This window comes from Tachypleus tridentatus, chromosome 7 (assembly GCF_004210375.1).
Source record: "Tachypleus tridentatus isolate NWPU-2018 chromosome 7, ASM421037v1, whole genome shotgun sequence".
NCBI lineage: Eukaryota > Metazoa > Arthropoda > Merostomata > Xiphosura > Limulidae > Tachypleus > Tachypleus tridentatus.
Genome location: NC_134831.1, coordinates 107875384 through 107890634, shown reverse-complemented (window position 1 = coordinate 107890634; position 15251 = coordinate 107875384). Strand labels below are relative to the sequence as shown.

At 33.0% G+C, this 15251-nt stretch overlaps 1 protein-coding gene across 9 annotated transcripts in view; it reads right to left on the bottom strand.

The window, feature by feature from the left end:
• Positions 1-15251, bottom strand: part of LOC143256352 (uncharacterized) — a 149047-nt gene that overhangs the window by 24825 nt on the left and 108971 nt on the right. For 8 of the 9 annotated variants that reach the window (XR_013031277.1, XR_013031279.1, XR_013031278.1 and 5 more), the window contains exons 20-22: positions 9867-10208; positions 4662-4717; positions 2073-2273 (exon numbers count right to left, since the gene is read on the bottom strand). Coding sequence is in view for 6 of the 9 variants with exons in the window: in XM_076513462.1 (XP_076369577.1) it covers positions 2073-2273; positions 4662-4717; positions 9867-10208 (599 nt within the window). In the remaining 3 variants the exon portion in view is untranslated. The remainder of the gene's footprint in view (positions 1-2072; positions 2274-4661; positions 4718-9866; positions 10209-15251) is intronic. The other variant, XM_076513466.1, reaches the window with a different exon arrangement.

Below are 15251 nucleotides of genomic sequence, written 5' to 3'. Positions count from 1 at the left end.
ATGAACAGTACAGGTCATGATATGCTGTTCAACTGCATTAACCTTGTTACCTCTGGATGAACAGTACAGGTCATGATATGCTGTTCAACTGCATTAACCTTGTTACCTCTGGATGAACAGTACTGGTCATGATGACATGTGGTTGAACTGCATTAACCTTGTTACTTCTGGATGAACAGTACTGGTGATGGTGAAATGTTGTTGAACTGCATTAACCATGTTAAATCTGGATGAACAGTACTTGTTATGATGATATTTCATGAACTGCATTAACCTTGTTACCTATGTATGATCAGTACTGGTGATGGTGACACATTGTTGAACTGTATTAACCTTGTTACATATGGATGAACAGTACAGGTCATGATATGCTGTTCAACTGCATTAACCTTGTTACCTCTGGATGAACAGTACAGGTCATGATATGCTGTTCAACTGCATTAACCTTGTTACCTCTGGATGAACAGTACTGGTCATGATGACATGTGGTTGAACTGCATTAACCTTGTTACTTCTGGATGAACAGTACTGGTGATGGTGACATGTTGTTGAACTGTATTAACCTTGTTACATCTGGATGAACAGTACTGGTGATGGTGACATGTTGTTGAACTGTATTAACCTTGTTACCTCTGGATGAACAGTACTGGTCATGATACCATGTGGTTAAACTGTATTAACCTTGTTACCTCTGGATGAACAGTACTGGTCATTATGACATGTGGTTGAACTGTATAACCTTATTACTTTTGGATGAATAATACTGGCCATGATTACATGTTGAACTGCACTAACCTTGTTACATCTGGATGAACAGTATTAACCTCATTACCTCTGGATGAACAGTACTGGTGATGGTGACACGTTGTTGAACTGTACTGACCTTGTTACATCTGGATGAACAGTACTGGTGATGGTGACACGTTGTTGAACTGTATTAACCTTGTTACATCTGGATGAACAGTACTGGTGATGGTGACATGTTGTTGAACTGTATTAACCTTGTTACCTCTGGATGAACAGTACTGGTCATGATACCATGTGGTTAAACTGTATTAACCTTGTTACCTCTGGATGAACAATACTGGTCATTATGACATGTGGTTGAACTGTATAACCTTATTACTTTTGGATGAATAATACTGGCCATGATTACATGTTGAACTGCACTAACCTTGTTACATCTGGATGAACAGTATTAACCTCATTAACTCTGGATGAACAGTACTGGTGATGGTGACACATTGTTGAACTGTACTGACCTTGTTACATCTGGATGAACAGTATTAACCTCATTACCTCTGGATGAACAGTACTGGCGATGGTGACACGTTGTTGAACTGTATTAACCTTGTTACATCTGGATGAACAGTATTAACCTTATTACCTCTGGATGAACAGTACTGGTGATGGTGACACGTTGTTGAACTGTACTAACCTTGTCACATCTGGATGAACAGTATTAACCTCATTACCTCTGGATGAACAGTACTGGTGATGATACTATGTGGTTAAACTGTATTAACCTTGTTACCTCTGGATGAACAGTATTAACCTCATTACCTCTGGATGAACAGTACTGGTGATGATACTATGTGGTTAAACTGTATTAACCTTGTTACCTCTGGATGAACAGTACTGGTCATTATGACATGTGGTTGAACTGTATAACCTTATTACTTTTGGATGAATAATACTGGTCATGATTACATGTTGAACTGTATTAACCTTGTAACCTGTGGGTGAACAATACTGGTGATGGTGAAATGTTGTTGAACTGTATTAACCTCTTTACCTCTGGATGAACAGTATTGGTCATGATAACATGTGGTTGAACTGTATTAGCCCTGGTGAAATGTGGTTGAAAATATTAACTTTGTTGCATATGGGTGAAACTAGTGAGATACTAATATCTATGTTTGAGTGGTAAACTTTAACCTTGATCTATCTATCTGAAGTAACAACTGCCTCATATATTAATGTCTATGTTTGTGTTCTAACCTTTAACCTTGATCTATCTATCTGAAGTAACAGCTGCCTCATATACTAATATCTATGTTTGTTATGCTAACCTTTAACCTTGAGCTATCTATCTGAAGTAATAGCTGCCCATTGATGTCATGCTCCTTGAACTTGCTTGTATACTGTTCTAAGCCAAGAGCAAGCAGCCACTGTCCAACCTGACCTGATGTCCACTGGTGGACAGGCCCTCCTTGCCACTGGTAGGACTTCTTGTCCTTTTCTCCTCCACTTGCTTGTTGTAAGACTTCCTCCTACAACAGAATAAGATTTGTTAACACAGTACATGTTCAGTACATACCAAAATATGAATCTAAACCTTGGTACTTACTTACAAACAACAACTCTCTCATAACTGTTAGTTTCACTCAGAAACTGATTACAACATATTTGTTTAGGCATATATATATCAAGGACTATAGAATGAATACAGGAATTATTACTGATGGCTTGTATTAGTTTCTGGCTTCAGGTCAAACATCTGTAGTGGGAGTATTCTTTATAGTGTATTAGTTTCTGGCTTCAGGTCAAACATTTGTAGTGGGAGTATTCTTTATAGTGTATTAGTTTCTGGCTTCAGGTCAAACATTTGTAGTGGGAGTATTCTTTATAGTGTATTAGTTTCTGGCTTCAGGTCAAACATTTGTAGTGGGAGTATTCTTTATAGTGTATTAGTTTCTGGCTTCAGGTCAAACATTTGTAGTGGGAGTATTCTTTATAGTGTATTAGTTTCTGGCTTCAGGTCAAACATTTGTAGTGGGAGTATTCTTTATAGTGTATTAGTTTCTGGCTTCAGGTCAAACATTTGTAGTGGGAGTATTCTTTATAGTGTATTAGCTTTTAGTTTTCAGTTGAAGATACTCTATTCATTTCAGAAAAAACTTAAAATTATATTTATATTAAAAAATAAAATACAAAGTAAATTAAGATAAAAAAACATTAAAACTAGATGTTGAAAGGTAAGTACAAATAAAGTAAAGTACAATACACAACAGTAAAACTAGATGTTGAAAGGTAAGTACAAATAAAGTAAAGTACAATACACAACAGTAAAACTAGATGTTAACAAGTTAGGTACTAACAAAGTCAGATAAAGAATATTAACACTACTTATGTTAAAAAGTTGATAATATAAACAAAGTGAGAGAGAGAGGTAAAACCAGTGATATTAAATAATATAAACAAAGTGAGAGAGAGAGGTAAAACCAGTGATATTAAATAATATAAACAAAGTGAGAGAGAGAGAGGTAAAACCAGTGATATTAAATAATATAAACAAAGTGAGAGAGAGAGGTAAAACCAGTGATATTAAATAATATAAACAAAGTGAGAGAGAGAGGTGAAACCAGTGATATTAAATAATATAAACAAAGTGAGAGAGAGAGGTAAAACCAGTGATATTAAATAATATAAACAAAAGAGAGAGAGAGGTAAAACCAGTGATATTAAATAATATAAACAAAGTGAGAGAGAGAGTAAAACCAGTGATATTAAATAATATAAACAAAGTGAGAGAGAGAGGTAAAACCAGTGATATTAAATAATATAAACAAAGTGAGAGAGAGAGGTAAAACCAGTGATATTAAATAATATAAACAAAGTGAGAGAGAGAGGTAAAACCAGTGATATTAAATAATATAAACAAAGTGAGAGAGAGAGGTAAAACCAGTGATATTAAATAATATAAACAAAGAGAGAGAGAGGTAAAACCAGTGATATTAACTAATATAAACAAAGTGAGAGAGAGAGGTAAAACCAGTGATATTAAATAATATAAACAAAGTGAGAGAGAGAGGTAAAACCAGTGATATTAAATAATATAAACAAAGTGAGAGAGAGAGGTAAAACCAGTGATATTAAATAATATAAACAAAGTGAGAGAGAGAGGTAAAACCAGTGATATTAAATAATATAAACAAAGTGAGAGAGAGAGGTAAAACCAGTGATATTAAATAATATAAACAAAGTGAGAGAGAGAGGTAAAACCAGTGATATTAAATAATATAAACAAAGTGAGAGAGAGAGGTAAAACCAGTGATATTAACTAATATAAACAAAGTGAGAGAGAGAGGTAAAACCAGTGATATTAAATAATATAAACAAAGTGAGAGAGAGAGGTAAAACCAGTGATATTAAATAATATAAACAAAGTGAGAAAGAGAGGTAAAACCAGTGATATTAAATAACATAAACAAAGTGAGAGAGGTAAAACCAGTGATATTAAATAATATAAACAAAGTGAGAGAGAGGTAAAACCAGTGATATTAAATAATATAAACAAAGTGAGAGAGAGAGGTAAAACCAGTGATATTAACTAATATAAACAAAGTGAGAGAGAGAGGTAAAACCAGTGATATTAAATAATATAAACAAAGTGAGAGAGGTAAAACCAGTGATATTAAATAATATAAACAAAGTGAGAGAGAGAGGTAAAACCAGTGATATTAACTAATATAAACAAAGTGAGAGAAAGAGGTAAAACCAGTGATATTAAATAATATAAACAAAGTGAGAGAGGTAAAACCAGTGATATTAAATAATATAAACAAAGTGAGAGAGGTAAAACCAGTGATATTAAATAATATAAACAAAGTGAGAGAGAGGTAAAACCAGTGAGAAAGTAATGAATTTATTATATACACCTTGGGCACTTCATCGTCTTCACTTCTCTTTGGTGAACTCCAACGTTTCGACTCTACTGTATAAATATACAAAATTTAAATAAAAACAATATATTTCTTGCAATACAGTATTAAAAACATTCATATTATGTAAATATGAAGGTTTTAGACTGAGTGTATTTTAGATTGAAAACATAAACTAAATCTTTTGCATCAGACTGAGTCAAAAGCACAGAAAATTTACTTTGTAATAAAGATTTGTATAACTGTTTTGTTATAATGAAAGTCAAAACAGGATCACCTTACAATATTTGAAGTACCATTACACTAATTCCTGTTCCTACTTACTGTGTATTTTCTTGTACAATTACAGTAGATGCAAGCCATTCTTGTGTATACTTACCATGTACACAGAAGTATTTTTACATGTCCCAGGTACTTTTGTTGACAGATGTAGACTGAACTACTATTACAACACAGCCCAGGTATTTTTGTTCATACATATGTAGATTGAACTACTGTTACAACATGACCCAGGTAATTTTGTTCATACTTACAGAGACTGAACTACTGTTTCAAAATGTCCCAGGTATATTTTGTTCACACTTACAAAGATTGAACAACTCTTACAATATGTCCTAGGTGTATTTTGTTCATACTTACACAGATTGAACAGCTATTACAACATGTCCCAGGTATATTTGTTCAAACTTGTGTAGACTGAGCTAATCTTACATGTTCCAGGTATTTTTGTTCATACATATGTATGTTGACCAACTATTGCAACATGTCCCAGGTGTTTTTGTTCATACTTACACAGATTGAACTACTCTTACAACAAGGCCCAAGTGTTTTTTGTTCATACTTACGTAGATTGAACTACTCTTACAACAAGGCCCAAGTGTTTTTGTTCATACTTACGTAGATTGAACTACTCTTACAACAAGGCCCAAGTGTTTTTGTTCATACTTATGTAGATTGAACTACTCTTACAACAAGGCCCAAGTGTTTTTGTTCATACTTATGTAGACTGAATTACTCTTACAAGGCCCAGGTGTTTTTGTTCATACTTATGTAGATTGAACTACTCTTACAACAAGACCCAAGTGTTTTTGTTCATACTTATGTAGATTGAACTACTCTTACAACAAGGCCCAAGTGTTTTTGTTCATACTTATGTAGATTGAACTACACTTACAACAAGGCCCAAGTGTTTTTGTTCATACTTACATAGATTGAACTACTCTTACAACAAAGCCCAAGTGTTTTTGTTCATACTTATGTAGACTGAATTACTCTTACAAGGCCCAGGTGTTTTGTTCATACTTATGTAGATTGAACTACTCTTACAACAAGACCCAAGTGTTTTTGTTCATACTTAGGTAGATTGAACTACTCTTACAACAAGGCCCAAGTGTTTTTGTTCATACTTACGTAGATTGAACTACTCTTACAACAAGGCCCAAGTGTTTTTGTTCATACTTACGTAGATTGAACTACTCTTACAACAAGGCCCAGGTGTTTTGTTCATACTTACGTAGATTGAACTACTCTTACAACAAGGCCCAGTGTTTTTTGTTCATACTTACGTAGATTGAACTACTCTTACAACAAGGCCCAAGTGTTTTGTTCATACTTACGTAGATTGAACTACTCTTACAACAAGGCCCAAGTGTTTTTGTTTATACTTATGTAGACTGAACTACTCTTACAACAAGGCCCAAGTGTTTTTGTTCATACTTATGTAGACTGAATTACTCTTACAAGGCCCAGGTGTTTTTGTTCATACTTATGTAGATTGAACTACTCTTACAACAAGACCCAAGTGTTTTTGTTCATACTTATGTAGATTGAACTACTCTTACAACAAGGCCCAAGTGTTTTTGTTCATACTTATGTAGATTGAACTACTCTTACAACAAGGCCCAAGTGTTTTTGTTCATACTTACGTAGATTGAACTACTCTTACAACAAGGCCCAAGTGTTTTTATTCATACTTATGTAGACTGAATTACTCTTACAAGGCCCAGGTGTTTTTGTTCATACTTATGTAGATTGAACCACTCTTACAACAAGACCCAAGTGTTTTTGTTCATACTTAGGTAGATTGAACTACTCTTACAACAAGGCCCAAGTGTTTTTGTTCATACTTACGTAGATTGAACTACTCTTACAACAAGGCCCAAGTGTTTTTGTTCATACTTACGTAGATTGAACTACTCTTACAACAAGGCCCAAGTGTTTTGTTCATACTTACGTAGATTGAACTACTCTTACAACAAGGCCCAGGTGTTTTTGTTCATACTTACGTAGATTGAACTACTCTTACAACAAGGCCCAAGTGTTTTTGTTCATACTTACATAGATTGAACTACTCTTACAACAAGGCCCAAGTGTTTTTGTTCATACTTACGTAGATTGAACTACTCTTACAAGGCCCAGGTGTTTTTGTTCATACTTACGTAGATTGAACTACTCTTACAAGGCCCAGGTGTTTTTGTTCATACTTATGTAGATTGAACTACTCTTACAACAAGGCCCAGGTGTTTTTGTTCATACTTACGTAGATTGAACTACTCTTACAAGGCCCAGGTGTTTTTGTTCATACTTACGTAGATTGAACTACTCTTACAAGGCCCAGGTGTTTTTGTTCATACTTACGTAGATTGAACTACTCTTACAACAAGGCCCAAGTGTTTTTGTTCATACTTACGTAGATTGAACTACTCTTACAACAAGGCCCAGGTGTTTTTGTTCATACTTATGTAGATTGAACTACTCTTACAACAAGGCCCAAGTGTTTTTGTTCATACTTACGTAGATTGAACTACTCCTACAACAAGGCCCAAGTGTTTTTGTTCATACTTGCGTAGATTAAACTACTCTTACAACAAGGCCCAAGTGTTTTTGTTCGTACTTACGTAGATTGAACTACTCTTACAACAAGGCCCAAGTGTTTTTGTTCATACTTACGTAGATTGAACTACTCTTACAACAAGGCCCAGGTGTTTTTGTTCATACTTATGTAGATTGAACTACTCTTACAACACAGCCCAGGTAATTTTGTTCATATTTATATAGATAGAACAACTCTTGTCCCAAAAATGTTTGTTCATGCTTATGTGGATTGAACAACTCTTACAACATGTCCTAGGTGTTGTTGTTCATACTTATGTGGACTAAACTGCTATTATATGTCCCTGGTGTTTTTGTTCATACTGATGAAGACTGAACTAATCTTACAATATGTCCCAGATTTTTTTGTTCATATATATGTATATTGATCTACTATTATAATATGTTCCAGGTGTTTTCGTTCATACTACAGTAGACTGAGCTACACTTGTAACATGTTGAAGGTATTTTTGTTCACACTTATGTAGACTGAACTAAACTTACAAAATTTCCCAGGTGTTTTTGTTCATACCTATGTATATTCAACTACAATTACAACACAGTTCAAATATTTGTGTTCATACTTTTGCAGACTGAGCTACTCTTATAACATGTCACAAGCATTTTTGGTCATACATATGTAGATTGAACTACTGTTACAACATGTCCAAGTGATGTTTTATCATACCTATATAGATTGAAAAAAACTACAACATGCCCCAGGTATTTTTGTTCATACTTATGTGCATTGAACTGCTATTACAACATGTCCCAGGTATTTTTGTCCATACATAGGTAGACTGAATTACTATTACAACATGTTCATGTGATGTTTGATCATATCTATGTAAATAAAACAACTATTACAACATGTCCAAGTGATGTTTGGTCATACCTATGTAGATAAAACAACATGTCCCATGTATTTTTGTTCATACTTATGTATATTGAACTACTATTTCAACATGTCCTGGGTATTTGTGTTCATACTTATTTATATTGAACTACTATTTCAACATGTCCTGGGTATTTGTGTTCATACTTATGTATATTGAACTACTATTTCAACATGTCCTAGGTATTTGTGTTCATACTTATGTATATTGAACTACTATTTCAACATGTCCTGGGTATTGTTGTTCATACTTATGTATATTGAACTACTATTTCAACATGTCCCAGGTATTGTTGTTCATACTTATGTATATTGAACTACTATTTCAACATGTCCTGGGTATTGTTGTTCATACTTATGTATATTGAACTACTATTTCAACATGTCCTGGGTATTTGTGTTCATACTTATGTACACTGAACTACTATTTCAACATGTCCTGGGTATTTGTGTTCATACTTATGTATATTGAACCACTATTTCAACATGTCCTGGGTATTTGTGTTCATACTTATGTACACTGAACTACTATTTCAACATGTCCTGGGTATTTGTGTTCATACTTATGTATATTGAACTACTATTTCAACATGTCCTGGGTATTTGTGTTCATACTTATGTATATTGAACTACTATTTCAACATGTCCTGGGTATTTGTGTTCATACTTATGTGGACTGAACTACTTGTTTACACTAGTAGAACCTGCATGACCCCAAGTGATTTTACTTTTTAACTACATGCATGTAATCTTAAGAAATGTTTAACATTAATATGTTTATTACTGTAGGTTTAACAAGTGCCTATTGTATACATGTTCATTAATGTAAGTTTAACACATTTTTACTATGTTGAAATGTCCACCAATATGGGTTCAACAGTAGAATTGTTCAACAGTATAGGTTTAACTAATGTTCACTCTGTAGAATTATTTGTTTGAGTAGGTTTAACAAGTGTACCATGTAGAAGTGTTCACTGGTGTAGGTTTAACAATTGTACCATGTAGAAGTGTTCACTAGTGTAGGTTTAACAATTGTACCATGTAGAAGTGTTCACTAGTGTGGGTTTAACAATTGTACCATGCAGAAGTGTTCACTAGTGTGGGTTTAACAAGTGTACCATGTAGAAGTGTTCACTAGTGTAGGTTTAACAATTGTACCATGTAGAAGTGTTCACTGGTGTAGGTTTAACAATTGTACCATGTAGAAGTGTTCACTAGTGTGGGTTTAACAATTGTACTGTGTACATATTTATTATTGTAAATTAACAAATGTTTACTGTGTGAACATGCTCATAAATGCAGATGTAACAAATGTTTACTGTGTACATGTTTATTACTGTAGGTTTAACAAATGTTTACTATGTAGAAGTATTGAACAAGTGTCCTGCAAATATAAAACAACAAACTTTAACAAAACACCAAGTAAATACAAAGACCTGGATTTGTTGTGGAAGTTACTGGTCGCTGGGAGAGAAGCACAACACCATCCTTTTGCTGAGCAGGTGGTTTCTGGGATGGTGAAGCTGATGGTGTCATGACCTGGGAATGTTTCTGACCTGTTCCACCCGTGACAGGTATCTTACTGGAACTGTGTTTTAAGGCAGTAGTTGTTGAGGTTGAAACCTTCTGATTCATACCACTGCTAGCAGCTGGAAGACCTAGCGGTTTTGAAAAACAAAGCGTGGATTGTGTGTGGCTGTTGGTGTTCTCCATGTGGAAAGCCTGGAGATTGTTCTCCAAGTTCATCTGCTGGAGTTCATGGTCTTCTTTCTGTTTCACTGAGACAACAAATAATTCACTCGATCTATAAGCATCACTGTGAAACATACACTGAGATAAAGTATCAGTGTAAACATACTATTTTTTATTTAAAAAGTCTAGAATCTTTCTCTTGTTAAGTAAGTAGAAACACTGAATAAAATACAAAACACTGTACCACTTGGATGGTATAATACAAAACACACCACCACTGTGGTAGTTTAATACAAAACAGAATGCCACTATGGTAATTTGATACAAAATGGAATGATACTGTGGTAATTTGATACAAAATGGAATGCTACTTCCATTGTTTAATTCGAAACACCACCACTGTGAATGTTTAATACAAAATACAGTACCACTGTGGTACTTTAACATAAAACAGAATGCCACAGTGGTAATTTAATACAAAACAAAATGCCACTATGGTAGAATAATACAAAATGGAATACCACTGTGTTAGTTTAATACAAAACACAGTGCCACTGTGGTAGTTTAAGACAAAACATAATACAACTTACCAAAATACAGTACCACCGTGGCAGTTTAATACAAAACACGGTACCACTGTGGTAGTTTAATACAAAACATAACACAACTTACCAAAATAGAGTACCACTGTGGTAGTTTAATACAAAACGTAACACAAAATACCAAAACACAGTACCCCTGTGGTAGTTTAATACAAAATACAGTACCACTGTGGTACTTTAACATAAAACAGAATGCCACAGTGGTAATTTAATACAAAACAGAATGCCACTATGGTAATTTGATACAAAATGGAATGATACTGTGGTAATTTGATACAAAATGGAATGATACTGTGGTAATTTGATACAAAATGGAATGCTACTGCCATTGTTTAATTCGAAACACCACCATTGTGAATGTTTAATACAAAATACAGTACCACTGTGGTACTTTAACATAAAACAGAATGCCACAGTGGTAATTTAATACAAAACAAAATGCCACTATGGTAGAATAATACAAAATGGAATACCACTGTGTTAGTTTAATACAAAACACAGTGCCACTGTGGTAGTTTAAGACAAAACATAACACAACTTACCAAAATACAGTACCACCGTGGCAGTTTAATACAAAACACAGTACCACTGTGGTAGTTTAATACAAAACATAACACAACTTACCAAAATAGAGTACCACCGTGGCAGTTTAATACAAAACACAGTACCACTGTGGTAGTTCAATACAAAACATAACACAACTTACCAAAATACAGTACCACCGTGGCAGTTTAATACAAAACACAGTACCACTGTGGTAGTTTAATACAAAACATAACACAACTTACCAAAATAGAGTACCACTGTGGTAGTTTAATACAAAACATAACACAAAATACCAAAACACAGTACCACTGTGGTAGTTTAATACAAAACACAACACCAATGTGGTAGTTTCAATACAAAACACAACACCAATGTGGTAGTTTCAATACAAAACACAACACCAATGTGGTAGTTTCAATACAAAACACAACACCAAAGTGGTAGTTTCAATACAAAACACAACACCAATGTGGTAGTTTCAATACAAAACACAACACCAATGTGGTACTTTAATACAAAATACAACACCACTATATAAAACACAGTACCACTGCAGTAGTTTAACACAAAACACAATACCAATTTGGCAGTTTAATATAAAACACAATACCAATTTGGTAGTTTAATATAAAACCCAATACCAGTGTGGTAGTTTAATACAAAACCCAATACCAATGTGGTGGTTTAATACAAAACCCAATACCAATGTGGTAGGTTAATACAAAAAAAAACAACCACTTTGAACAGTTGAACTGTATTGATAAGTATGAGACTTATAAACTGAACTGATTAAACAGTTAAACTGTATTGATAAGTATGATACTTATAAACTGAACTGATTAAATAGTTGAACTGTATTGATAAGTATGAGACTTATAAACTGAACTGATTAAACAGTTGAACTGTATTGATAAGTATGAGACTTATAAACTGAACTGATTAAATAGTTAAACTGTATTGATAAGTATGATACTTATAAACTGAACTGATTAAATAGTTGAACTGTATTGATAAGTATCAGACTTATAAACTGAACTGATTAAATAGTTGAACTGTATTGATAAGTATGAGACTTATAAACTGAACTGATTAAACAGTTGAACTGTATTGATAAGTATGAGACTTATAAACTGAACTGATTAAATAGTTAAACTGTATTGATAAGTATGATACTTATAAACTGAACTGATTAAATAGTTGAACTGTATTGATAAGTATCAGACTTATAAACTGAACTGATTAAATAGTTGAACTGTATTGATAAGTATGAGACTTATAAACTGAACTGATTAAACAGTTGAACTGTATTGATAAGTATGAGACTTATAAAGTGAACTGATTAAATAGTTGAACTGTATTGATAAGTATGAGACTTATAAACTGAACTGATTAAACAGTTGAACTGTATTGATAAGTATGAGACTTATAAAGTGAACTGATTAAACAGTTAAACTGTATCGATAAGTATGAGACTTATAAACTGAACTGATTAAATAGTTGAACTGTATTGATAAGTATGAGACTTATAAACTAAACTGATTAAATAGTTGAACAGTATTGATAAGTATGAGACTTATAAACTGAACTGATTAAACAGTTGAACTGTATTAATAAGTATGATACTTATAAACTGAACTGATTAAATAGTTGAACTTTATTGATAAGTATCAGACTTATAAACTGAACTGATTAAATAGTTGAACTGTATTGATAAGTATGAGACTTATAAACTAAACTGATTAAATAGTTGAACTGTGTTGATAAGTATGAGACTTATAAACTGAACTGATTAAATAGTTGAACTATATTGATAAGTATGAGACTTATAAACTAAACTGATTAAATAGTTGAACTGTGTTGATAAGTATGAGACTTATAAACTGAACTGATTAAATAGTTGAACTATATTGATAAGTATGAGACTTATAAACTAAACTGATTAAATAGTTGAACTGTGTTGATAAGTATGAGACTTATAAACTGAACTGATTAAATAGTTGAACTGTATTGATAAGTATGAGACTTATAAACTGAACTGATTAAACAGTTGAACTGTATTGATAAGTATGAGACTTATAAACTGAACTGATTAAACAGTTGAACTGTATTGATAAGTATGAGACTTATAAACTATACTGAAAAAGAGTTGAACTGTATTGATAAGTATGAGACTTATAAACTGAACTGATTAAACAGTTGAACTGTATTGATAAGTATGAGACTTATAAACTGAACTGATTAAACAGTTGAACTGTATTGATAAGTATGAGACTTATAAACTGAACTGATTAAACAGTTGAACTGTATTGATAAGTATGAGACTTATAAACTGAACTGATTAAACAGTTGAACTGTATTGATAAGTATGAGACTTATAAACTTACCTGATTAAATAGTTGAATTATATTGATAAGTATGAGACTTATAAACTGAACTGATTAAATAGTTGAACTGTATTGATAAGTATGAGACTTATAAACTGAACTGATTAAACAGTTGAACTGTATTGATAAGTATGAGACTTATAAACTGAACTGATTAAACAGTTGAACTGTATTGATAAGTATGAGACTTATAAACTGAACTGATTAAACAGTTGAACTGTATTGATAAGTATGAGACTTATAAACTGAACTGATTAAACAGTTGAACTGTATTGATAAGTATGAGACTTATAAACTTACCTGATTAAATAGTTGAATTATATTGCCAAGTAGACAAAAAAAAACTTGTGTTTATATTCAGGTAAATGTAGTTGGTTTCTTTAGTTACAATAATATAAGGTAATAAATTAGAAATATTAATTTTTGAGCTACCACGCGAAGATCAGTTGTGATTGTATTAATCTAAGTTAATTTATGTTGTGTTTCCTTATTTGTTTTTCTGCAAATAATCCCCTTAATGTTGGAGCTAGCAGGACCAAACTTGGGATGATATCCTTATATGTAATGTTACAGTTCTTGTTACTGATCTCAGATAACATGTAAGATTTATATATATCTATTTACCGTATTTTCCACCTAATAATCCCAATTTCTGGCCCTAAATTTTGGACCTGATTTTTGGGGGTCGGCTTATTGGCCAATCACTCCTTTCGGAAATTTCTTCTTCTTAGGAAATGTTTTCCTTTTGAAAATTACCATAGGCGGTAATTTTGTCCCATCAGCAAAGCACGTTAAGACTACAGTAAAACGTTGTTTCTGGAATTTCATTGGTTACCTAATTAAAGTGAGTGGAGCCAATAACGAATGACATATTGATTCCATCTCTGTCTCAATACGACACGTTCTGCTTTACTACAGAACACCAATGATCACACACAACATACATACTGACGCTGAAACGAGACTAAGAAATCATTTTGAAGAAACTTGTCACTTCTTAAAAATGGCTTTGGCTTATTGGGAGGTAATAAGCAAAAACCCTCATTTTCAGAGCTGAAAATTGGCCTCGGCTTATTTGTCGATTCGGCTTATTAACCAGAAAATACGGTATGTATATTAAAATATACTGTCTTATCTCCCTTACTTATATATTGTCTTGGATAAACTACTAATTTACAACTAATTCATAGCTTGCACACAGGCATGTTAAAGAGATAATAAAAATGACAATTACTTATTACACCAAACAGAGTTAAAATGTGACTCAGACGATATACTGTCTTGGAATAGGTTTTTAGACCCATCATCCCACCCCACAATCTTGGAGTACCGTTCTTGAAACTGTCTCCTACTCTCCTTCACAGGACAGAAGGAAGAAACATTGTGAAAGTTATCAGGGTATTTTAGGCTAGTGACACATTTAGTGTGGCTGTAGAAGTAACTTGGGTTAATAAAAGTGTTTAACTTTTTCTTTAAAAATACAACTGAATAACATTATGATCTACTGTTGAGGTGAAGTTTCTTGATGATGCTGAAGTCATATGATGGCTCCCACACTTCTTCAGAATCTACTGGGAAAAGGATTTGGTTTGGTTTG